This window comes from Diabrotica virgifera, chromosome 7 (assembly GCF_917563875.1).
Source record: "Diabrotica virgifera virgifera chromosome 7, PGI_DIABVI_V3a".
Lineage (NCBI taxonomy): Eukaryota > Metazoa > Arthropoda > Insecta > Coleoptera > Chrysomelidae > Diabrotica > Diabrotica virgifera.
The window spans coordinates 57,285,120-57,311,895 of NC_065449.1; the positions used below are offsets into that span (position 1 = coordinate 57,285,120).

General features: G+C 34.5%; 1 protein-coding gene across 2 annotated transcripts in view; it reads right to left on the minus strand.

The window, feature by feature from the left end:
- LOC114330864 (venom acid phosphatase Acph-1) overlaps window positions 1-26,776 on the minus strand; it is an 85,528-nt gene that overhangs the window by 6,984 nt on the left and 51,768 nt on the right. For both annotated transcript variants that reach the window (XM_028280287.2, XM_028280286.2), the window contains exon 6: window positions 15,214-15,422. In XM_028280287.2, the coding sequence (XP_028136088.2) occupies window positions 15,214-15,422 (209 nt within the window). The remainder of the gene's footprint in view (window positions 1-15,213; window positions 15,423-26,776) is intronic.

The following is a 26,776-nucleotide window of genomic DNA, read 5'->3' on the forward strand; positions in this document are numbered from 1 at the left end:
GCTTCATTTAAAAATTTTTCTAAGAAGGTACATACTTCACTTTTGTGTTTCATAAAGAAAACTTTCCGAAACTTACTAAAGTCATCTTTAAAACATACGTAATAACGTGCTCTTCCTAGTGATTCTATAGACATGGGTCCATCCACATCTGCATGGATCTGCTCACCAGTGACTTGTGGCCGATTGATCCTAGATTTAAATGGCAATCTATGCATTTTTCCAATTGCACATCCATCGCAAAAGCTTTCTTTGCATCCATCAATGTCTATATTCATTTCCTTCAAGACCCTCTTTACGTGTTGCTTATGCTGATGACCAAGTCTTTCATGATATACTTGTAACATATCTGTTGACTCTACTAAGTTTGCTTGAATGGAGTTGGTCGGTTTCATAACACGTATATCAAGTGCATACAGGCCATTACTAAAGTACCCAGTCATTACAGATTCAAGAGTATTTTTATCATGTAGATTTACACCTTTTTCGTCGAGTACTGTAATGAACCCCCTTTGCGCAGCAGCTTTCACAGAAAACAAATAAGCGCTTGCTTCAGGAACATAAAAAACATTCTTCAATTCAGCATCTTTCCATTTATTATTCAGACCCGTTTGAATTTTCACCGTTCCTTGTCCTTGGGCTAACATACATACACCCTTCTTACCAAGTGATATATTTTCGGATTCAGCAAATTCTGTATAAGATGAGAAATATTGCTTATCTGTAGTGATATGATTTGTGGCTCCACTGTCACAATACCATTTTTTAGCTTTAACACAATTGTTAGATGAGGCAATTAAACAACGGACAAAAAAACAGTATCTATACTTTTATTCTTATCTAAATTCTCAGCAGATTTTTTTAATGGACACTCCCTCGCCCAATGGCCTAATTTCTTGCATTTGTGACATGGAAATTTCTCTTTTGCACGATGTACATTTCTCTTTGACTTCGTAGTAGTTGTACTATGGCTCTGTTTGTATTTTTCTGTCGGGCTATTGCGTGGTGCAACAAACGCAAAAGATTATGTAGTACTTTGGTCACATAATTCAATGGCACACAATTTCTCAATCAATAAGTTCAAAGTTTGATTCTTTGATGGTATCCTGTCCCACAAATCTTTGAAATTACCAAAGTCCTTACCCAAAGTTGATAAGATCCGGCCATTTAACATTCTTTCGGATAAAACATTTTCATCATGCCTCTGCAATTCATCATTCAAATCTACAAACAGTTTCTGCAACTTCGCAACATGTGTACTAATATCTTCTTTTTTATCACGCTGGACTCTAAAGAAGGCTTCAATTAACATGTTTAACCGTTGCGTACTACTACGTTCAAATTTCGCACGTAATTTGTCCCATATTTCACTAGCGTGAGTACATGTCAACACGAGCTCGGCAACAGTTTTTCCTAGCGTACCTGCTAACAAACTTGCCGCTTTTGCATCGTCTTTTAACCATTGTTGATGCTTCTCTACTTCCAATGAAGTTGAATTTTCAGTAACCTCGGGACACTTACACATACCGTTCACAATGTCTTCAAGTGCATACGCTCGTAATAACATCGAAACGTGCCATTTCCATTTGGTCCAGTCTTCAGGAACCTCAAGTTTGTCGACTTGAATTTTATAATCGTTATTGCTGGTCGCCATATTTTTTCACCTGTTCAGTTTCCACGTGAGCTGGGCCCATAACCTGTTATAAATTAAGTTAGGTGAACTGACTAAATGACCAACAACGATTATAATTCACTCAATTATATATATATATAGGACATATATATATATATATATATATATATATATATATATATATATATATATATATATATATATATATAATAATATTAAGGACACTCAATTATATATATATTATATATATATATATATATATATATATACATATAGGACAATAGGAAAACATTTTACTTGAATATGACTGACATTATATTTTCTTATTTTCTTGACATTACATTACAACTTCTAAACTGTCATTACATAGAGTATGTACAACTATAGAGAAACATCTACTTTTAACGTTGTATATTGTAACATGTAGAACCATTTCCTCAGGTTCTTTAACCATGATATTCTTCTTCTCCCAATTCCTCGCTTTCCGAATACTTTACCTTGAAGGATTACCTTCAGTAATCTGTGTTTAGTGTTATCCAATACTCCTAAAGAGGAAAACTGACAGAGCGTGTTGCGACATTATGAGTGAAATAAAAAAATGTAACAGAAAAAGATAAAAACTGAAGACGGAATTCAACCCAACGTGAAAAAGATTAAACGTAAGAAGAGATAGAGAAATTTCTGTCAAAATTTGGTATTTATGACCCTTAAAATAACACCAAATGCTAAAATTTATTAGCCTGTAGATAGTGTGGATGTCTCGTCAGACGAGGGTATGATCAGTGGCGTGGTAATTTTATGGTCAAAGTACGTTTCGTTCTAATTTTTATCATTGTGAGAATTAAAAAAACCAACTAATATTTTTATCTCCACCACTGAGAGCGGTCAACTTTTTGGTTGCCTGTATTCTTCGGGACATATTCGGGACATTTTATCACAAAGTGTAAATATTACTAATTTTACCGTCTTGTAGGGTATCTGCGTTCTCTTTCTTTTCCACTATTATATACATTATATCTCTCTTTGCCGACGTTTAAATTAGGACCCACTTGAATCTCGCTTCAACACGCGCCTCGACCTCGTCGTGAGAATTCTCCATAATAAATGTTCTACATTTGTCTCTATCTTCAGCTACTCTAAGGATTCGCAGACTGAGTGGTCCGCTAAAGTCTGAATGTGGTCGGACCACAGGGTTGGCGGCCGTCCTCTTGGTCTTTTCCACGGAACGTTTCCAGAAACAATTAATCTCTCTAAATTATTGTCACATCTGCGACCCACGTGATTAAATAACTGTAGAATTCACTGCAGACACAATGCGAACAGATTTTTTTTAATGTAAATTTGGTTAAGAATGAAAACGTTTATCTCATGAGCTATCCAAGCGCAGCATTTTCCTCCAACATCACATCTCAAAGGTATCAATTTTTGGTTCTGCTGTGCGCGAAGGGGGTAAGTGTCTGCAAACATACAGGGTGTTTGGTAAAGAATGGGCAATAGCTTAACCTGAGATTCCTGAGCTTAAAATAGGTCGATTTAATCTAACTTACCTTAGTAGGAAAGTTGATAATAACCTAAATACAGGGTGTCAAAGTTACATTTTTATTTTATTTATTCTTGAGAATATTTCCTGACAACACGAAATTGGGTAAGCGAGGGTTTTTGGGATGATAAATCTAAATTCGCCACCAAAAATGATGTATTACCCAAAGGGCGCCACATACGTCTTTCAGCGCTCATTTAATACGTTCAATTTTTTTTATCCCCCACTCTACATACCTTTTGAATCAAAACTTTTATTCTCTTAATATTTTTACTTAACAAAGATATACTACATTGATCTCGCTAAACTCAAATGTTTTCGAGATACACGCATTTTAAATCTGCGATACAACATAATTTTTTGCATAATATCATTTTAGGGTGGCCCTTAAAAATGAAATTTAAAAATTTTCACCTCTCACCCCCTAAAATTGTTCCATTTATGGAGAAACTTAAAAATATAAATTTTTATTGAGATCTGAAAATATTTAAAGGTGGCCCCGGGCCCCTGAGGCCCCATGCAATTGAAATTAGTCGTGTAATACGAATTTCTGCCAATAATGTAAAAAATATCAATAATTAATCGCTTATCAGTTACAATTAAGTACAGGAATAAAAAGATTAAAATTAGTGAAGGTGAGGTGAAATTGACTTGAACAACAACGATAATGCTAACGTTGGTGCGGCTGCGACTTCTGAAGGTGAAACCTTACCTAAAAGAGCACGAATCAAAATCATGACTTATGCACTTTCGTCTGTCCTCGATAGAACCCAAGTATCGTCCACGAAAGCCACAGTTATTATTAGTGAGGTAGCATCCAGTCTTGGTCGTGATGTAAGCTCGTTAGGCATCAATCGCAACCTCTATTTAGCGTGAGAGAGAGATATAATTCGAGAAAAGATGTAACAAAATTAAAAAGGACTTTTTAATTTCTGCTAATGGAGGTCTTAACTTCCAAGAAACATGTAGATTGCCTTCCGTTCTTATGTCAAATGTCAATGGTGGATATAAACAGCTGCGGGGTGTTCCAAAATTACACAATGAAACGGAAATTGCTCATGCAAATGCCATTTTGGAATGTTTGCAGGAATGGGGTATTGTTTATCAAGTTGCTGCTCTATGTTTCGATACTACTGCATGCAGCACAGGGCCGAAGTCTGGAACATGTACCATTCTTGAGTATAAGTTGGGAAAGGACTTGCTTTTTTAGCCTGCCGCCACCACATTTTGGAACTCATAGTTGGATCTGTGCCCCCAAATAAGTATTTTCGAAAGATTTCAAGACAGCTGGGCAATTATAGACAAAAGTACCTTTGAACTGGCTTCCACAGATCCTGCTGTTGAAACTGTGATTTCAAAAAATCGAAAAGACATGTTAAATTTTGCCATGGAACATTTGCACGGAGTTCAACCAAGAGATGACTACAAAGAATTCTTAGAGTTATCAATAATTTTTCTAGGTAAAGCTGAAAAGAAAGGGTTTGCTTCTATTATCCTGGAGCCATGCATAGGGTGAGATGGAAGTTTAAAGTTATATATGCTATAACGATGTTAGTTTCGCAGCCAATTTAAGTTGATAGCTTCGTACCTGAACGGAATTTGTAATTTAGCGGTATTCTCAGTCAGCGTATACTTGAAGGCCTGAATAAAAGCATCGGTGGCTATTGAAGCGCCATTCAGTGATTTTCGGCTTATGCAACGACTCCTTAACTACTTGAACCAAAGAATTACTACTGTAACGAGCCAAAAACTTCAAAAACACTTATGGTATCTATCTGAACACCCCATCCCGATGAGCCTTTTTAATTCCAGGATACTTCCAGAATCAAAAAGATTAATGGTTGCAGTTTTGGGGAAAGAAGCTCCTGAATACCCTCCAAAACATGCTACCGATATGAAATCTTCTGCATTTTTGGAGAGCAGAGATCTGGAGCAGTTTTTTACTGTAAACTCCAAACAGTTCTTCAGCATGCTTTCACTTCCTGATGACTTTTTGAAAAGATATCCGGTTCAATCGAAAGATGATGAAATGATAGGGCAGAAACGGGAGGAAAGGATAGTGACGGCAAATGATAGGGCAGAAACGGGAGTTAAACTAATTGAAGTGAACACCTCAAGAAAAAAACTCACTAATAAGGAAGAACAGCTACAATACCTCTTGCAAGTAGTTGCGAGCATCGAAAAATGTTTCCGGGCTCTACAAAAACCGAAATCTTGAAAACAAAACAACATAAGAAGTAAGAACTATAGTGAACTTTTCTTATAAGTGTTAAAGATCATAAAAATTATATATTTTTAATAATAAATTATTAAAATTATTTTATATAATATGCCATTATTTTATAATGACAATACATAAATATGTATATTAACTTGAATAATGAATATACGACCAGATCCAGGGCCACCTCTAAACGTTCACCGATTTTCATGAAATTTCCCACGTTTAACTTTGATGTATAATGGAACACTTTTAGGGGCTGAGAGGTTGAAATTTCAAAATTTAAATTTTCTCACATATTTTAAGGGCCACCCTTATCGGGTGTAATACACCCGAAAAATAAACTTAAAACCATAATAATTGTGCCAGTTCTCATATTTATGTCATTGCATCACAAATTCCATTAAAAGAAATCTGCGATACCTTTTTGGAAATTGTTTTTTAAGTTATTTTTCGGGTGTAACTACAATGATATTATGCTAAAAAATTATGTTGCCTCGCAGATTTAAAATGCGTTTATTTCGAAAACGGCTGAGTTTAGGGAGATGAATGTAGTATACCTTTTTAAATAAGAAAATAAAATTTTTGATTCGCAAAGTATGTAGAGTGGGTAATAAAAAAATTGAACCTATTAAATGAGCTCTGAAAGGCGTATCTGGCGCCCTCTGGGTAAGACATCATTTTTAGTGGCGAATTTAAATTTCTTGTCCCAAAAAACCCCTGCATACCAAATTTGGTATTATTATCCCATGCCTGTTAGGAAATATTCAAGAATAAATAAAATAAAAGTTTAACTTTGACACCCTGTATTTCGGTTAATATCAACTTTTATACTAAGGTAAGTTAGCTTAAAACTACCTATTTTAATCTCAGGAATCTGAGATTAAGCTATGGCCCATTCGTTACCAAACACCCTGTATAAGTACATTTACTAGTCTCATCTTGATTTCTTGAGACAGATTTTTCTTTTCAAACCTAAGTTTTATAAGGCGACTCACCTGAATTTTTGCCATACCAATGCATCTCCGAACTTCTGCGTAGCAGTTGCCATCGTTAGTTATACTATAGGAGATAGTTTAAGCTGTCTACTATCTGATATTCCTACAAGTGGTTAAACAGCTGAACAGTGTTTAATCTATCTACCACCATTATTTTCGAATTGCCTTTATTAATTTTAAAAACACCTTCATTGCTTTCCCACTTAACGCCTTGCATAAGATCTAGCATCTCTTGTTCATTTACTGTAAAGTCTAGTGTATTCAGTAAATCTTAAATTGGAGATTTTTTACCAGCCACAGTTACTCCACCGACCATCCTTCTAAAGCTATCCTCATGACATGTTTACCATAAATATTGAACGTCAGGTGACAAAACGCATCATTGTCTGACCCCTCTCTCTGCTCTGAATTGGCTTGACAACTTCTGGTTTGGTCGTACTGTTACCCTATTTAACTGGTTTAGTTGCATGTTTGTTTACGAATTTCATCTATGAGTTTTTCACTGATGTTTTCTTTATAAACCTCACGCAATATATTAATTTTTCTCTCAATATTGTCGTCATCTTCATCTCGTAATGCCCATAAAATGTTAAATAGCGAATTTTGCTGCATTAAATCTTCTGGTTAAATTGGTTATTAAGTTATTATACAATCTTTGACAATATTAAATATTTCGCGGAGAAATGTTGCGTCGGACTCGGACTAAATTATCAGTCGCATCAATTCTAGGACTAGGCAAATCATCAAAAAATCTCGCAGGCTTCTTGCGTCGTTTTTTCTTATCTGATGTAAATTCTGGCCTTATTGTATAATTGCTGGCAACTAATTTAGATTTTTCAACAATGGAAGACCATGAATAATAGAAGATGTGGAATCGCTACAACTAGGATACAGACTCGGCCACAGTAGAATCAGTATAGTGTGCTATGCGGATGACGCAGCCCTGATTGCAGAGGGCGAGGATGACCTACAAAGACAACTTTATCGATTCTATCAAGCATGTCGACGACTCAACATGAACATATCCACGCAGAAAACAAAATGCATAACCATTGCGAAAGACCCAATTAGATGCAAGCTAGTGGTAGAGGGGAAACCCATAGAACAGCTAAACCAGTTCAAATATCTAGGCGTAGAGTTATCAAGTTATCATGACCCAGCCAGAGACCTAAGAGGACAAATTCACAAGGCCGCTGTCTTGTCCGGATGTTTGAGAGATGTGGTCTGGAATAACCCATATATGAGAATGGACAGCAAAGTTAGAATTTAGAAAACTTGCATCAGACCTGTTATGACCTATGGCATTGAATCAAGAGAAGAGACAAATAAAATCAAAAGCATGCTACGAACAGCCGAAATGAAGACACTAAGAGCAATAGCAGGGAAGACAAGAAGAGATAGAATACGAAACAACAATCAGGGAACAATGTGGCGTGCAAGATGTAGTCAGATGGGGCAGGCAAAGACGAAGAGAATGGTTCAGTCATGTAAAAAGAATGGAGGAGCACAGACTACCAAGAATTGCGCTAGAAGGAAAACCAGTAGGTAAGCGTCCACCGGGGAGACCACCAAAAAGATGGAGAGATAGCTGGCAGCCTACCTCTCAAGAAATACTTCAACGTCGGAATTAACAGATCGACAGGTCTACAACAAGTATAAGAAGAGAAGAAGAAGGAAGACCATGAATTTTGATTTTTCTGATGAGCAAAAAAAAACGGGAAAAATTACTTCTTTGGCCTGGTCGATGCCGGGCCCCTTACATAGCCGGGCCCTGGTAAAATGTACCGGCTGTACCGCCCTCTCGGCGGGCCGGCTGGTAGGACACATTAATCATATCGCACCCTCAGTGCAAGACTGCAGTAACTCAAAATTTTATGAAAATGAAGTAATCATGGAATTCGATTGTAAACATGCATATCTATCCCCTGTAAAACTTTAGTAACTTTCAAATGCTTAATGGGCTAAATATTACAACAACAACAGTTTAATTATTTTGCGTTTTTGAACATGCGTATTTGAAGTTCCGTGCAAAACTGTTGTAACTCTAATGTAACAGAGTTACAACAGTTTTGCACGGAACATTGCAACGGATTCGATAACATGCAATGAAAAAAGTAAGATATTTGTTATTTTAATATCTATATCTGTGGTGTTTAATTTTAATATACATATCGTCTACGTAATCCATTAACGGCTGAGACAATAAACAAAGATTTTCGAGACCAATCTATTCATGTAAATTTTATGTCCTTTGTGTAATATTATATTAATTTTCCATAATATTTTAAAAGGAAAAACAGTTATCTTAAAACTTGTGTATTGACAATACTGAGAGGTCAAAAATATCTATTCTCAGAAAACTTGCCAAAGAACAGCCAAAAATTCAAATGGCCAAAAAGAAAAAGATTTGGTATACTTATGCCATTCGGGTATGATACCAGAAGCCCACCATAGTTTTTATAAAAATATTTTGGCACAAGATGATGTACGAGAAGAGGACAACAACTACGGTAAAACCTGTCAGCAACGGCCACTAAAAATGAAAGAACTATTGGCCGATATAGAAAGGTGGCCGGTAATGCCAGTTTTTGTAGTCTAGATATACAGTAAAACCTGTCAATAACGGTCACTAAAAATGACAGAACTATTGGCCGATATAAAAAGGTGGCCGCTAATACCAGGTTTTGTAGTCCAAAAATTTTGGTTTGGGGAACTTTGAAGCTGGCCGGCAAGTTAAGGTGGCCGGTTTTGACAGGTATCCGTTAACACAGGTTTTACTGTACATAATTGGTTTGGGTAATTTTTAAACTGGCCGTTAGTACAGGTGGCCGTTATTGGCAGGTGGCCGGTAACACAGGTTTTACTGTAAAAGTAAATGTGTCTACGCTTTTTACAATTTTCTCCGTGCAAAACTGTTGTAACTTTGAAATTCTAATACTAAATGTGTAGTGATTAACAATTTTTTCCGTGCAAAAGTGTTGTAACTTTGAAATTCCTAATTTTTTTTGCGTTAATATTATTTTATTTAAATTTCTATTTCTGGTTAATGTAATATAGGCTGAAAAGCATGCAAAATCATAATTAAATGTTAATTTTTCTTAAAATGTGTGTCTTATTTCACCGATATTAGCACGAAAATAAACAAAATCGTCTTTATCTCGAAACTTACTTATTTTGACTTACTGCATTCTTGCACTGAGGGTGCGATATACTTTTGTGCGGAGGTATTGGGCTTATTTCTGGTTTTTCAGGATATATGTAGCTCATTTTTCCGAATGCCACCCATGCGAATCTTATTCTCCTTTTTTATTTCTGCTGTTTGATTTTCTTTACTCAGTTTCATTATTTGCCCTAAGTATATGTACTCCTTGACTTTCTTTATTGTACTTGTTCCTATTTGTATGGTTTCCTTGTCCTCTTCTACGTTTGTCATATATTTAGTTTTTGTGTAGTTTATCTTAGACCTATCTCGTTTGCTTCCTTGTCCAATTGTGTCATCACTTCGTTAGCATCTTTCATATTGTCTGATATCACCGCTATGTCATCCGCATATCTCCGGTTATTCAGCAGTAGTCCATTGATGTTGATTTCTTTGTTGTGCCATTCAAGTTTTTTAAAAATATCTTCTAGTGCTTGAGTAAATATTTTGGGAATATTGTGTCCCCTTGCCTAATTCCTCTATTTATTTTTATTGGTTTGCTGTTTTGGTGTGGGTGTTTTATTGGGATTCTTGCTTTTTCGTATATGCTTTTCAACATTTCTGTGATAGTCGATTCTTCCATTTATTCGCGAAGATTGTATGACCCAGTGTTTTATACTGTCAAAGGCCTTTTCAAAATCTACAACAGTAATATATAGCGGTATTCTGTACTCATTAGCAATGAGTATTTTTATTGTTAGCATGTGTTCTGTTTTGCTGTATTCCTATATATTTTCATGTATATTTTCATTGGTACTTAAAATTTCTCTCGAATTTTCAATAAGTTGTTTTGGATTCAGGATTTTTTGCTCACGTGTACCTTTTTATTTACTGAATCTAATGGATTTTTTAATTCATTCCCATGTCAACTTTTGACCAAATGTTATTTGAGGTCATGAGAGACAGAGTGGCCTAACTGATTTTAACATTACATAATCAAAGAAAATGATTAGAAGCTAACAATGTCCGATTGTTTTAGTAGTTTTATGTTAATAATAATAATAATATCGTATGGTATTTTTGCCGGGGATATCCTTTCGGACAGGTACCGGCGCCATTTACATCTTTAACCCTGTTTCAAGTAATACACCAGAGAAATAAGGCAAAAATTTACCATGTTCGGGACACTTGAGCAGCCAGGTTGCAAATGAGTTTTTTGGGTACTATATACCTAATACATTATAAATACAAAAATGCCCGTCACAGTTTGGACGAGAAATTTAGTTATTAACAAATAAGTGTCAAAAATGGCAGTTTTTTCGTTTAAATCGCTACAGGTAAAAACAGGGTAATTAAATGTCTAATTTATAATATTTTTCTTTTAGTAGATGAGCCAAGGTTTAAAATAGTGTTTTCTGAATTTTGGTTCTATTATTTGTTGCTTCGGATATTGCAAAATAAAACTAAAATTTCAAAAATAAAAAATTTGCTATAACTTTTGCGAAAATGAATTTAGGACTTTCATATTACATGAAAAGTTGAATCAAATAACCATACAATGCACAAACATTTTTAACCCTTAAGTACTAACATCTTAAATCAATGGCGCAAACACTAACTAACCGCCTGACAGACGGGTTTCACATTTTACTGGTTATTTTTCTTTTGTTAAATATTATAATGCAAAAAAATATTTCGATGACTTACTGAAAGTATTACTTATCTAAAAAACACAGTAATTGATCTAGTTTTTCTGTATTTATTAAAATACAAAACATTATAACAAGAATGGAAGGATTGTCTGTGCGACTTTTTATTCCTGAAAAAAAGTGTGATAAAAATGAAACAAATTAAAGAATCTTGATAAAAATTTATAATCGAGTTAAACAAAGAGTAATAAACATGAAAATAAAAAAAATTTTAAAAAATATTAAAACAAAAAAAAACTGACAGGCACTAAAATTTGTACAGTGTAACAATGGTAGTCAGTGGCAACATTTTCATCACAAATTGATCCCACTTCGCTTACGTCGTCTTCTACCTCATCAAGTCATTTCAAAAGAGTTTCCTCATAGTCTTTATCCCCTTATTTGAACTTTTTGACGAACTGGGGCACATTATGTTTAATGACGAACTGGGCACAAACACTAACACCCCGTCTATTAGACGGAAATCACACTTTGAGTCTAAATATCTTTCGAATAACAACCTGCAGCAAATTGCCGAATTCAATACTAGTAAATAACAACATAAAGCGTCGTTTAAACACAACGATAAGTCACAGGAACTAGTTGTGATGATAAGTTGAAACGCTGTTTAGACGCTGCGATTCAATGCGATATCACCTTCAACCCAACTCCAACTTTGATAAGTTGTGCGATGCACCGTTTACACACAATGATAAGTTGCAACAACTCGATTGACCTTGATAAGTTGTTTGATTTATCGCTGTGTTTAAACGATCCTTAAAGGATCGTTTAAACACAGCGATAAATCAAACAACTTATCAAGGTCAATCGAGTTGTTGCAACTTATCATTGTGTGTAAACGGTGCATCGCACAACTTATCAAAGTTGGAGTTGGGTTGAAGGTGGTATCGCATTGAATCGCAGCGTCTAAACAGCGTTTCAACTTGTCATCACAACTAGTTGCTGTGACTTATCGTTGTGTTTAAACGACGCTTAACTTGAAAAGTCATAAACGGATGACCTTCAAATTTTTCTAGGAATGGAAATATCCCACTTTCAACAAACGATGCCGTCTGAGAGACGGTGTGTTAGTACTTAAGGGTTAAGACGATGTGTCAATTAGTTTAAATTTTATTCAATTTTTTTATCCCAAAGTGCTTTTTTTCGCAATGTTATTGTTCAGAAAATAATAATGATACAGCAATTCTGTGAAAACAACATGAAAGAAGAATAGTCATATTTCCAACGCATTTAAAAAAATCATTTTTATCACTCAGAAAACATTTTACTAAAATAGAGTCATTTTTGGCTTATAAACAATTTGAATAACTTTGTTAATATTGACTGTAGGGCGTAAGCTAAACATAATGGAATTTAAAAAACTGGTATTTTTATACGAATTTTCAAAGAAAAACTTTTCGCTTAGGTTAATTCCGGTCAAAGTTAGCCACTATTTTTATTTAATTGACGGCTACTTTGTTTATAACAATTAAGCAACCTAACTAGAGCCATTTTGAAGTTGAAGATATATAGGTTATGTGTAAAAGTTTGCGTAAACTTTGAACCTCAACAGAGTGGTTAATAAAGCTTTAAAAATGGCGTCCGCACGGAATTAATTCGTGGTCGGTGGAGGGGAATTACTAAAATACGTGCACTCAAAAAATGAAACTGATTCTGCAAACATATGTTGCGATTAATATCGCTGGAACTTGTTGATGGATTTTGATCATAATTTTTTTAATTTGTATGTACTCGTAGTCTTATAGAGTACGTTATGTACACACAACCCCACCTAACATTACAAAATGTTAGGGGGAACTCCCCTTATTACTCAGGAATATGAAAAATAGATTACGACCGATTCTAAGACCTACCTAATATATACATATATAATTTCTAATTTCATAAAAATCGGTCAAGCGGTCTCGGATGAGTATGGAAACTAACACGGTGACAGGAGAATTTTATAGATGTAAATATATAGATGGCTATTAACAAATAGGGGTTGGTGATAGAAGAGTGAAAATTAAGAGTTGTATGTATTTTTTAATTCTACATCATATAAAATTAAGGTAGATAATTTTGTCCAAAAAAAAATAAAAAAAATTTCAGGGGGTCAACCCTCCTTATAACTTATGGGTATAAAAAATAGATTAGAACCTCTACAAAGTCCTACAGGATAAACGTGTAAAATTTTATAAAAATCGGCCAAGCCGTTTCGGAGTAGTATGGTAACTAACACTGTTACAGGAGAATTTGATGTATATAGAAGTAACTGCGAATTAAATAATAAAAGTGGCTAACTTTGAACCTAATTAACCTAGGCAAAAAGTTTTTGCCTAGGTTGCCTATTTTACTAAACTTTTTTCGTAATGATAAAAACGACTTTTTAATGATTTTTTTCAATATTTTCAAAATATAACTATTAGTCTTGCATGTGGTTTCCACAGAACTGCTATGTCATTATTATTTTCTGAACAATAACATTGCGAAAAAAAAGCTCTTTGCTATAAACAAATTGAATAAAATTTAAACTAATTGACGAATCGTCTTAAAATTTTTTGTGCATTATATGGAATGTTTGACTCAACTTTTTGTGCAATATGAAAGTCTTAAGGCCATTTTCGCAAAAGATATAGCACATTTTTTATTTTTGAAATTGTAGCCTTATTTTGCACTTTCCGAAACAAAAAAGTATCGGACCAAAATTCAAATAGTGCCATTTTAAACCTTGGCTCATCTACAAAAAGAAGAATATTATAAATAAGATATTTAATTACCCTATTTTTACCTGTAGCGATTTAAATGAAAAAACTGCCATTTTTGACCCTTATTTGATAAGGTGATATAGTAGCGATCAACAGGTAGCCAAAACGCGTTCCAAGATTTCGGCTGTAATTTTGAATATTTTTTCGAGATATTTGGCACACGTATTTGTAATATATCTAATAAAAATAAAGAATGGCGGTACAGAGCCCAATTTGAAAAATATATTAATATGTGGAAATTACTCTGTAATTAAATACAATATTAAAAAAACGAGCCTGTACAGCCATTAAGAAGAACAAAAAAATACACTTTCTTCAAATAAACTTTTTTATCAGATGCCTAGATTTTGTGTCATTTTGGAACTACTAATGAAATAAAAATTTTTAGTAGTTCCAAAATGACATACAACCTAGGCATCGGATAAAAAAGTTTATTTAAAGAAAGTATATTTTTTTTGTTCTTTTTAATGGCGGTACAGGCTCGTTTTTTTAATATTTTATTTAATTACAGAGTAATTTCCACATATTAATATATTTTTCAAATTGTTCTCTGTACCGCCATTCTTTATTATATTACGAATATGTGTGCCAAATATCTCGACAAAATATGTTAATTGTGAGTTTTAGTTATATATAGGTAGGTCAGTATATTTTACGTAAAAATATTTCGAATTCTAATGCGAGTATATAAAGTTTTAGGAGGATTTCTATTCTAAAAATATTATCAATAGTTTAACAAAATTGAAAAAGTAAATCAAACGGAAAATAAAGTGAAACCTTCCAAGAAAAAGTCCATTAAAAACCGTGCCAAAATTATGCGAAAATCGAAATTTTTTTGCTTCACAACAAAAAATGATTATTTATTATTATTTTATTATTAGATATTTTATGCAAATACCTTTCTAAATACCTATCAACATAAAATGTTCACCCATTTTGGTTTATTTTTATAAATATCTATTTATTAATAAAATCGTTTTCTATTACTTCCATTTAGCGCAACTATGATATTGTCAAAATATTAATCTTAGATGATGTCAAAGATTACCACTGTTGCCAAAGTTTATGATACTATCTCTCGAAGTTATATTTTGTTGCTACCTGTTGATCGCTACTGTTTACTCTTAATGTTTTGATTTAACTTGTTTGACAATGAATCATGACGTTTGGGCAAAAATAAAATGGAACAACTACATAAATTTTTTAAACATATTTATTTTTATACTAACCTTAAAACCATAAGTGGAATTTATATTATGAAGCTCAAGTGCAATAAAACTTCCGTAGTTAGGAATCGTATCGTCTTTCAAAAGATTCATAACACGTAGAAGACATACGAGATTATTCTCATTACCGGACCATATAAACATTTTTTTGGCCGATAATTTACCATCAATTTTTGACCGAGTATCATCAAGAATACGTTTTAATAGATATCCTAAAAATTAAAATAAATAAGTTTTATAACATAATAAAATTAATAAAAATTAATTCACGTTATCATTTAATTTCAATTAAAATACAGTCGCTCATCCTGTAGATGTTTGTGAGTAAAACGTAACGGAAAAAGTGATAACCAATAATTGACAAAGCTTTTTACAGCAGAGGAACAAACTATAGGTAGGGCTTACAATACCGAACTAAAATCTGAATACCGGTATTTTTTGATATTTGAAATTTGAAATATCGGGATACCGGTGTTAAAACCGGTATTCTAATGTCTAGTCTAATTTCTAAAAAATACTTAGGTTTGTTAACTGCCCAGCCTTTGAAAATATTCTTTCGGAAGGTACTGATGTGGCAGGTATTGGCAAATAATATTTTATAGCCAAACAATGAAGGTCAGGGAAAGTGGATTTGTATTTTTTTGAAAATTCCATCGGGTTAATTTTTCTTGCAAAATGTGGCATTTCGAAAAAGATGTGGCATTGGGTAGTAGACGTAAAACATAAACAATCGCTTTATATTGCCGACACCGCCGCTTCTCGATGGTGCCATACTTGGCTCGGTATGTGTAATAAAAAATATGCCTGATATAGATTTTAATACAACGAAATTGTTTGTTTATCTTCAAAAAAATTTTTGTAATTACATAATTAATATTATTTTAAGTTAGATTTATATTGTGCATAAATTAAATTTTTATCAACTGATGTAATACCAAAATACCGGTATTATTAGATAAATACCGGTTTTTAACACCGGATAAAAATCGTACGGGATTCCGGTATTCGGGATCCCGGTATTGTAAGCCCTAACTATAGGTATTACATTGCAGTAGGTAAATATTCTGCTAGTTTCGATTTTGTTCATGCTATAAGGTTCTTATTTACTCAGTGCATTTAAAATATTGTTTTTTATCATGGAACGGCCTCATTTAACTTATTTGTACGACAAACCTGCCTATTTAAGGCAGTGGGGGCCCTGGGCAGAATTGGTGTGGGGGCCCTACCTCCTACCATTAAAAAAATGTTGATCTACTTTTATAAATATATTTTTAAATAATAAAAAGTACAAGAGCTGTAACTTGCTACAGTAAAATATTAAAAATAATAGTGAGATGTATGGTTAAAATCCGGGAAATTTTCGAGATATTTTAATTGAAAATTTCTTGATTATGTGGGACATATCTAGTTGCATTAAGACATCGTTGCCAATGCTCATTATAGAGAGATGATTCAAACACTCTTGGCCCATCGTAGACCGAAGTAGATTTTTAATTAACTTAAATTTTGAGAATGATCTCTATCCACTGCAGTTAGTTAGCATCAGAAAACACCTCAACATTTGGAAAATCATCATTCATATTGTCTTTTATTAACAGTTGGTACATTTGAAGTTCTTTGCTTATATTTGATTAGCTGATTTCCTCTTTAAATAAAATGAAGAATCTTACAAACTGTACCAGATGGACACATAAGTTTTTATCTAAATGATTGCTATAAATGTTGGCAAGCTTAAGTGAGTGAGCTTCAATTTCATTGAGAGTTAAATTTTCCAATTTTCCAAAATGACGTAAAAATCCAAAATTGGAATGAGTAGACAGCCTCTGACTTAAAGAGGTAATGAAGTAATAAGTGATCTATTACAGCAATAAAATTTTGAGTTCTAAACTTCTCTGATGTTCTCATATCTTTCGAAATTGTCACGTCTTGACTGTATAATTTATTTAAGTGATCTAAGTACTGCCACTCCTGAATTAAGGTCAATATTTGGATCTTGAAGAATACGACTTATGCTGTTTGTCCTCCCTAATATCCTCTCTGTTTCCAGTAAACGAATTCGATTATAGGTACAAACTTTTGCAATGCTACGAGTGCTAAATTGTTGCTCATAGTCTTCCGAAATTTTGGATAATGCTGTTAACAAGCTGTATATATATGTAGAAGAAGAGAAAAATACATACTAGTTAGTTTTTCTAAGTTGCAGTTGCAGCTTTTGAAACTAAGTTTAGAGAGTGGGCGACACAAGGAATCCACAACTCCTAAGATATTAAGGTACGTATCCATACGTGGGTGCTCCGAGCGCATGTCGTATCCATTTCAGCAGCTACACCGAGCACGGAGCACCCACGGATTGATACGTACCTTTTTGTTCTATAATTTCAGCCTGAACACCATTGTATTTTCCACTGATAACTGACGCATTAACATAGGACGGTCTCCTGCAGTTTTTCAAATCGATATCATGTTCTTGCAAAAATGTGATTAGAGAATTAAATATAGCTTCTGCTTTATGACCGCGATTTGGCAAAAATATGGTAAGCCTTTCAACAGGAGTGAAACCTTCTATGTAACGAAATATCACAGTTAATCGATTGGTATGAACTGAATAATATTTTGACTTCTTAATCCTCGAAACTATTTCATTTAATACGTTTTGACCGTGACCCGTCAAAATAGCCCGGTCAAAAGAGCCTCGTCAAAAAAGCCCCGTCAAAATAGCCCCAACACAAAATAGCCTCGACAAAATAGCCCGCAAACAAAATAGCCCCGACAAAATAGATCGCACACAAAATAGCCCCGGTCAAAACAGCTCCGGCTAAAACAGCCCCTGCTAAAACAGCCTCTTATAAACAATTACATAATTATTTATACAAGGTGTCCAAAAACTTTTTTTTAATTTAAATTATTTGACAAAAAGGAAAATGTATTTAATTTATTTAATTTAAAATGCATTTTACTGTTGCCCGAAAACAGAAAAAAATGTTTATATCATAAATTAACATTGATTTTCGCTTAACTTAAATGTTCAAACTTCCAAGAGGCAGGAAAGACAGGACTCCAGTTCTCTGAAAAGACAATTTTTATTTAATGTGGTCAAGATAAACATCTAAATAGAGGATAATTACCATTTCCGAAAAAATGTATTGTTAAGGAATTATTTCATGATGAATTCTGAAGGGAGCTTTTTTTTCGGGGCTATTTTGTCGGGGCTATTTTGTCGGCGGGCTATTATTCCGCGGCTATTTTGTCTGCAGGCTATTTTGCCGGAGCTATTTTGTATGCAGGATATTATGTCGGGGCTATTTTGTCGGAGCTTTTTTGACGGGGCTATTTTGACGGGGTACCCGTTTTGACCCATCGGATGTATAATTTCCTCACATATGGTTGATGAACGATAGTTGACATGTCCGCTTCCAGGATTTGAATATTTATTAATATGTTGCTTCAAGAATTGATCATATTCAGCTAATAACTGGAGTATTCCCAAATAATTTTCATTTTGTAGTGATGAACTCGACAACTAATTTTCGCTGCGAAATGTTAAATCTCGTTCACAAATAAACTTTATAACACTAAAATTAGTCTTTGAGTATTTTCCATTAATTCTTTATTGCTTCGGCTTGTTTTGCTATTTCAGTATCAATACGCCCAATTCTTTCGTGTACTTTAGACATCTCGTGATCCATAAACCTACTATATGCATGTTTCAAATCATTCCTCTGTGGCTAAAATGTGTATGAACACTGGATAAGAATTTACTAACGAAGCAATACACTCACCCGGTGGAAGGTGAAAAACATAATCATGAACAATGTATTATATTATCACTCCTACGCTCCTTCATTTTATACTTGACATACATTGTAGATGTCGAGTTCCCGTATCTCCTGTGAATATCTGTTTAAATGAACCTCTTATGTTTGGGGCTTTGTGGGGGCCCCTGAAATGTGGGGGCCCCAGGCAGCTGCCCAGCCTGCCCCCCTTAAATCCGGCCCTGTGCTGCAAGCTACTGTAGTTGAGCGCAAAGTCTTACACAAGTCATTCTTGTAACAGTGGAAATTCAACCTAACGTCATATAGTAATTGAACGTGCTACAGCTGCAGCTCAAGAGCGATTTTTAGTGTTAGACCTCTAGAAGACAATCAACAATTACAGCACCTGAATTGGTTACCGACTTGAAGAGGGCACACCAGGTAACCATATGTTGTGATCGTTGTGATACTGTAGCTTACGCTTGAAATGTTCTGTATGTGCTGAATTGAAATGCACTATAAATTAAATGCTATGTACAGTCCGAAAAATGAAAGAATACCCATGAACGATTACATCAATCACATATTTTGTATTTGCTGGTTTTTTTCCATAAATAACAAACGAGAGAGATAGATTATTAATAATCTGAATAATATGTGGTTGATGTGATCGTTCATGGGTATTCTTTCATTTTTCCGACTGTACTTTATTGCGATTTACTAGCGACAAAAAGGTATGCTATTTACTATTGTGAAATCGGATGGGATGAGTACTGTTGTGTCTGTGTCTTTCCACCATCACACATGCGCTGAAAGAAATGAAATCAGGTAAAGCACCTGGCTTTGATGGTATCCATCCAGAGTTCTTGATACACAGTGGTGCATACACGAAACAGTGGCTTGCAATGTTCTTTAATGATATACTTCAGTCAGGTAACATTCCTTTCTCACTTAAGCGAACAAAGATAATTGCAATTCCGAAACCGGGCAAATCAAACGATAAGCCAGAAAACTACCGCCCCATAGCTCTACTCAGCATGGTATATAAACTATTAGAAAAGCTTCTCCTCAACAGAATTAGTCACAGGATACTAGAAAATGTCCCCATTGAACAAGCTGGCTTCCGCCCTCATCGAAGCTGTACGGACCAAGTGCTGTCATTAACAACTTTTATAGAAGCTAGTTTTCAAAAGAAACAAAAGACAGCAACAGTATTTATAGATCTAACAGCAGCATATGATACTGTTTGGAGACAGGGATTAATATATAAACTGGCCCGCATTATCCCCTGCAGAAAGATAATTAACCTTATTGACAACATGCTGACCAACAGAGCCTTCCAGGTTATAATGGGAAAGGAGACGAGTAGACAGATGAAACTTAACAATGGTCTTCCACAGGGTTCTGTCCTTGCCCCTTTACTTTTCAGCCTCTATATTGCTGACATGCCTGAAACCGAATCTCGGAAGTTTGGATATGCTGACGACTGGACCCTTGCAACAAGCCACCAATCTTTAGAAACTACAGAAATCACTCTCACGAATGACTTATCCATCCTCAGCGAATACCTTAAGAAATGGAGACTACAGCCAAGTACTACAAAAACTGAAGTATCAGCTTTTCATCTAAACAACAAGTTGGCAAACAGAGAATTGCGAGTGTATTTTAATAACAAGCTGTTAAAACACAATAAATACCCGAAATACCTTGGGGTTACTCTAGACAGAACGCTCACATTCAGAGAACACCTGACGAAAACAGCAGCAAAATTGAAAACACGCAACAATATAATACAGAAACTCTGCGGCACTACATGGGGGTCCACAGCATCAACATTAAAATCCTCTGCTCTTGGCCTGATATATCCGGTGGCAGAATACTGTGCTCCAGTGTGGCTAAATAGCAGGCATACCCACCTGGTCGACACCCAACTAAACCGTACTATGCGTATGATAACAGGCACAATTAAGCCCACCCCTACAATGTGGCTACCTACCCTTAGTAATATAGCACCACCCAACCTACGCCGCGAACATGCATTGGTTAAAGAATATAACAAAATAATGGACAGTCGCCAGCTTCTAGTCCACAACGACATCCCCGATATTCTTGGAAACCGTCTCCGATCCAGGTTACCCCCTCTACAATCTGCTCAAGCGCTGCAGCAATCCAACTTTGACTTAAATACCCGATGGAGAGAAGATTGGGAAAGTAGGACAGATCCGCATTACCATAGTCTACCGGACATCATAGGGAAACCTGGCGAATTTGAACGTCCCCGTAAGATTTGGGCAGCCCTTAATCGAATTCGAACAAACTGTGGAAGATGCGCCGACTCCCTCCACAGATGGGGTAAACTCCCCTCGCCTTCTTGTGACTGCGGCGCTGCAAGACAGACGATCAGTCACATTGTTCAGGACTGCCCACGCAGAGCATACACAGGCGACCCTATAGACTTTGTAATAGCAACCGAAGGGTCAATCGAATATATAAAAAAATTGGACATCTGTTTGTGATGCATTGTATAATGCATAAATCTCAATATATTCTGTGATATACTTAAGCCATACGCTAAATAAATCCACCCTCAGTCAGGGCGAAATCGCACGCATCCACGATGCGCTCTGACACAAATTAAAATTGGGGGTGAGTGGCGCGTGCAGATACTGTAGGAAATCGTTTCCATCAAGTCAATCTCCACAATCGAATGCCATTGAGATGTCCACTTATCTCCAAAGGCAATCACGCTGCAAGATTAGAGTGGTGTCAAGAATATCAAAACTGGTATGCAAATGATTGGGCTACAGTTGTATTCTACGACGAACCTAGATTTAGATTTCATCTAGATTCTCGTCGAGTAAGAGTGTGGAAACGATCTAGAAATGTAGAACGCTCGAAACATGTTCAGGACGTTTACACATACAGAGATGGTGCAATAATGGTATGGAGTGGAATAATAGTCGGTAGCAAAACGGACCTCGTTTTTCCAAACCGCTTCCTTACAGCTAAGTGGTACCTCGACACCATTATACAACATCAGGTTCATCCGTTTGCTGACGCGGTTGGTCAGAACTTCCACCTCATGCATGATAAAGCTCGTTCCGTTGCACGCCCAGTGACATACTGGCTTGCCAACGAAGGTATTTATGTATTGCATTGGCCAGCGCAATCCCCTGACCTGAATCCCATCGAGCATGTATGAGACATGCTTCAAAGAAGAATTACTCCACATACGTTCAAAAAATTTTGTTGTGTATTAAATACTACTAAACACTACAAAGTCAAAACGTTAAGAATTAAAGAAGAAATTACGGTATGATTACAAATATCCCTAGATTTTTCCGATGTGTGTAGATAGGGCTTTATACACAATAACAATTTTAATTTCAATTCAAAAACAAAATTTTCATTTGTTTTGATGTCATCGGTCACTTTCTATATTTCGATGAATATGTAAATTATGTATTTGCATTAGTATATTTGAATATACTTTTAATATGTCACAATGAAGTGTGTCTATTATTTTCCAACAAATCTTTTGTGTAGCTATACTACTCTTATACTTGTGTATTATAAAGAAAATATCGGTATTCGATATATTAGACAAGGGATAATAAAACAAAACTACATAAAAATTAGACTCATTTAGTCTAGATAAATTGATAAATGTTTACATATTCCTAATACTAAAAAAATAACTGAGAGATCAAGAACAAGAGCAATGTGGAACTATTCCATAGAGTGTCCATTTTAAAGTGTGGGTATGTACAGTCCGTCTAATTTACTTACCGTTGCACGTCATTATTTATGTTTACGAGATCTAAGTTGACATTGTTGCCCAATTACAAAAAATTCTTGAATTCATTTTAAATCAAATACATCACACAATTTTTGCGGAAGTGCAATACAGCAAAATAAATTAATATTCAATGTAAATAAATAAAATCTTTAGAAATAGAAAACAAGAATTAAGTTATAATCTTACGTTAAAGTACATAATAAAAACAGTAAATATAATGAAACAAATACTTATAGTAAAGAATATAAACAAATATGAAGTGTCATCACCGCAACTGTCAAATAAATTTATGCCAAAATATCACCTTCGTTCGATTATAGTTACAGTGTATTCATAAAAATCAATTCATAATGTGTACATAGAAATCTTTAAATATTAGGTTTGTTCTATCAAACAGTCAAACTAGTCAGAAACCGTCAGCAAACAGTTGGTCGGTGAGAGAACGGAATACAATCACCAGTGCTATCCCCTTTACTCGCGCTGGTCCACTATTCGCTGATGGTTTCAAACCGTTTGAAACTGATGCTAGAACAAACCTAATATTTCTACGTGTATATAATAAAATATGCCTAGTGGCTGTAACGCCAGTGTACTCGGCAAAGTGATTCTAAAAAAGAACACAACTATCGCCTAAATAAATCGTGTTGGTATAATGTGACGTCTCGGGCTATGACGCGGATGACGTGCAACGGTAAGTAAATTAGATAGAGTATACACATTAACAAATAACTTTTAACCCGCCAGTGGTCGCTATATGAGATTTTCTCTCACGGTTTCAGAAAATTGCGCACAACTTTTTTTCTGGGAAATTATACGCGCTGTAGTTCCTTCTAGTCTCCTAACTATCCTCCCTCGACAATCTAATATACTCGTCCGCCCAGATAGTGACTCAGTTTACTTAGTATCACCATATTGTTGAGTCAGTGCGCTTCATGTGAGACATTCTCTCATCAAGCGACCACCGGCGTCACAAAGTGTGTATAAAAATTAATTTTATTTTTCCTCTTAAAACCTAAAAATCCTTTTATGATGTAATAAGGCGCCGTGGATGTGCTCGATGATATGAAAATCCTACATTCTGTTTCACGGGTTAGTTGTAGATGGTAACTTACCATATATTTTTCAATGTTAAATATTGGCGGCATCAATAATCACATTTTATATAAAGATAATAATAATAAAACAGAAAAACGTCGTGTCTTTTTAAAGCAAATGGCTTTATCGTTGATGAAACCTCATCTTTTTTGTAAAATTTTGTAAAGAAAGGCAAAAGTTGGATATGTGAGAGAAAATCTCACGCGCGACCACTCGCGTAACAACCTACCTAGCGACCAATGCCGGGTTAAACTATTTACAATACATAGCAGGCCAAAAATCATAAGCATCTAGAATGTAGAATGGAATAGAATTAAATGTAGAATGCAGGAATAAAAGTAGTGGAAAATAGAAATAGTTCGGTAATAATTCGGTAATAGTAATAAATCTTTCCCTGATTTAAGAACGATGATATTTTCTGTGCATTAAAAATATCGTTATTATAATTCTGATAAACACTGTTTGGTCTTAACTGTTTGAGAGATATCTTAATTTAAGAAAAAAAAAACGCATTTCACAAAAGTAAGGAAAGTAAAACTATAAATACTGCAGAAACAAAAATTATAACCGAATTGTTAAAACAAGACAAGCTGCTGTGGAATTTGGAGTTACAAGTATTTCCAGCAGCTTTACATTTGCATTTATTTTACCAAAACCTGGCGAGTACTTCGCACTTGACTAGGGTAATCCTAGAATTACGCGCTTACCTAACTTTACCCGTAACATTTAAACTAGGCCGTGCTAGTTTATACTGAAGTGTGCGTATTAATATCAGGATAAGTTTAATATCAGCATTAATATCAGATATAGTCCATTCTTTCACGGTTTTTGCTCTAAATTTTAAAGAACCGCTTGGATTGACATGAAATTTGGCATAGGTATAGCTTACATGTCAAAGAAAAAAGTGATATTGTGCCGATGTGTGCTTTTGCCCTGGGGGTGACTTTTACCCTCTCTTGGGGGTGAAAAAATATATGTCCAAAGTAAGTCCGGAAATGGGTAAAACGGCTAATTTTAAGTAACTTTTGTTCTATAGAGCTTTTTTGCCAAGTCAACACTTTTCGAGTTATTTGCGAGGGAATATGGTCATTTTTCAACAAAATAACCACATTTTTAGACGGTTTTTCGCAAATAACTCAAAGAGTAAGTATTTTTTTGAAAAAAACGTTCTTAGCAAAAATATAGCTTATAAAAAAGTAAAAAAAATGATGTACGCATAAGGTCTCTATATCTCGCAGAACCAGAGTTATAGCCAATGAAAAATAGATTCATATTCACCAAATTTTAAATAGAATATTTCGACGTGAAATATCCAAAAAATTAAGCACTTTTTGGGGAAAACTCATTATAACTTTTTTAAGGTGTTTAAAAAAAGCTTTATATCTGTTTTTACAAAAAGTTTCTAGCATTAAATTTAAGCAAGTTACGCTCAAAATAAAGTTGGTCCCTTTTGTTTTTGCAAAAAAAATCGGGAAAGCCACCCCCTAATTAGCAACTTAAATGAAATTAATCGTTACCGCTCCACAAATTATGTTACTTATGTTGTGTTTATATGATCTGTAAGTTCCATCGATTCAAACTGCTTATTTTTGAAAAAATTTGGTATCAAAATAAAATTTTGAAAAATTTAAATTTTGAAAAATATGCTTTTTTTCAAAATAACTTAAAAATTGTTAGAGATACCAAAAATCTCGAAAAACAAAAAAAGTCAGATTTGCTTTTCTGAATATCATGTATTTTTTTGTTTTTCTGTCAGACAAAAATTGATTAAGATTTGGTGTTTCTAAATTTGCATACATTCGTGATCAGTGACTCGTTCAACCCGTTTTAACTACAGCCCTGTCAATAATAAGGACTTTGAACCGATGAAACTTACAGATCATATAAACAATATATACACGAGTCAAGAAGCTTGTGAAGTCGTAACGATTAAGTTCATTTAAGATACTATTTAGGGGGTGATTTTCTCGATTTTTTTACCAAAACCAAAAGGGACTAATTTTATTTTGAGCGTAACTTGTTTAATTTTGATGCTAGACATTTTTTTTATAAAACAAAAATGAAGCTTTTTTTAAACACTTTAAATAAGTTGTAATGAGTTTTCCCCGAAATGTGCTTCATTTTTGGTTATTTCACGTCAAAGTATTCCATTCGGAATTTGACGAATATGAACCTATTTTTCATTAGCTATAACTCTGCTTCTACTAGGTGTAGAGACGTGATATATACACCATTTTTTAAAAATTTTTACAGGATATATTTTTACTAGGAATGTTTTTTCGACAAAATACTTACTATTTGAGTTATTTGCGAAAAACCGTCTAAAAGCGTGGTTATTTTGTTGAAAAAATGAACATATTCACTGCCAAATAACTCGAAAAGTATTGACATAGTGAAAAAACTCTATAGAACAAAAGTTACTTAAAATTAGCCAGTTTATCCGTTTCCTGACTTTCTTTGGACGAATATTTTTTCACCCCCAAGAGGGGGTGAAAACCACCCCCAGGGCAAAAGCACATATCAGCACAATATCACTTTTTTTCTTTGACTTGTTAGCTAGGTGTATGCCAAATTTCATGTCAATCCAAGCGGTTCTTTAAAATTTAGAGGTTTTGCAATATTTTATCGTTAATGAATGGACTAATAGTTTATCCTATCCTGTTGAGGACAAACTAGTTTGGTCTAGGCTAAACTAGTTTGTCCTCTTCACGATAGAATAAATTATCTGATATTAATGCTGATATTAAACTTATCCTCATATTAATACGCACACTGCAGGATAAACTAGCATGGCCTAGTATAAATGTTACGGGCTAACTTTACCCGTAACATTTATACTAGGCCGTGCTAGTTTATGCTGCAGTGTGCGTATTAATATCAGGATAAGTTTAACATCAGTATTAATATCAGATAGTTTATC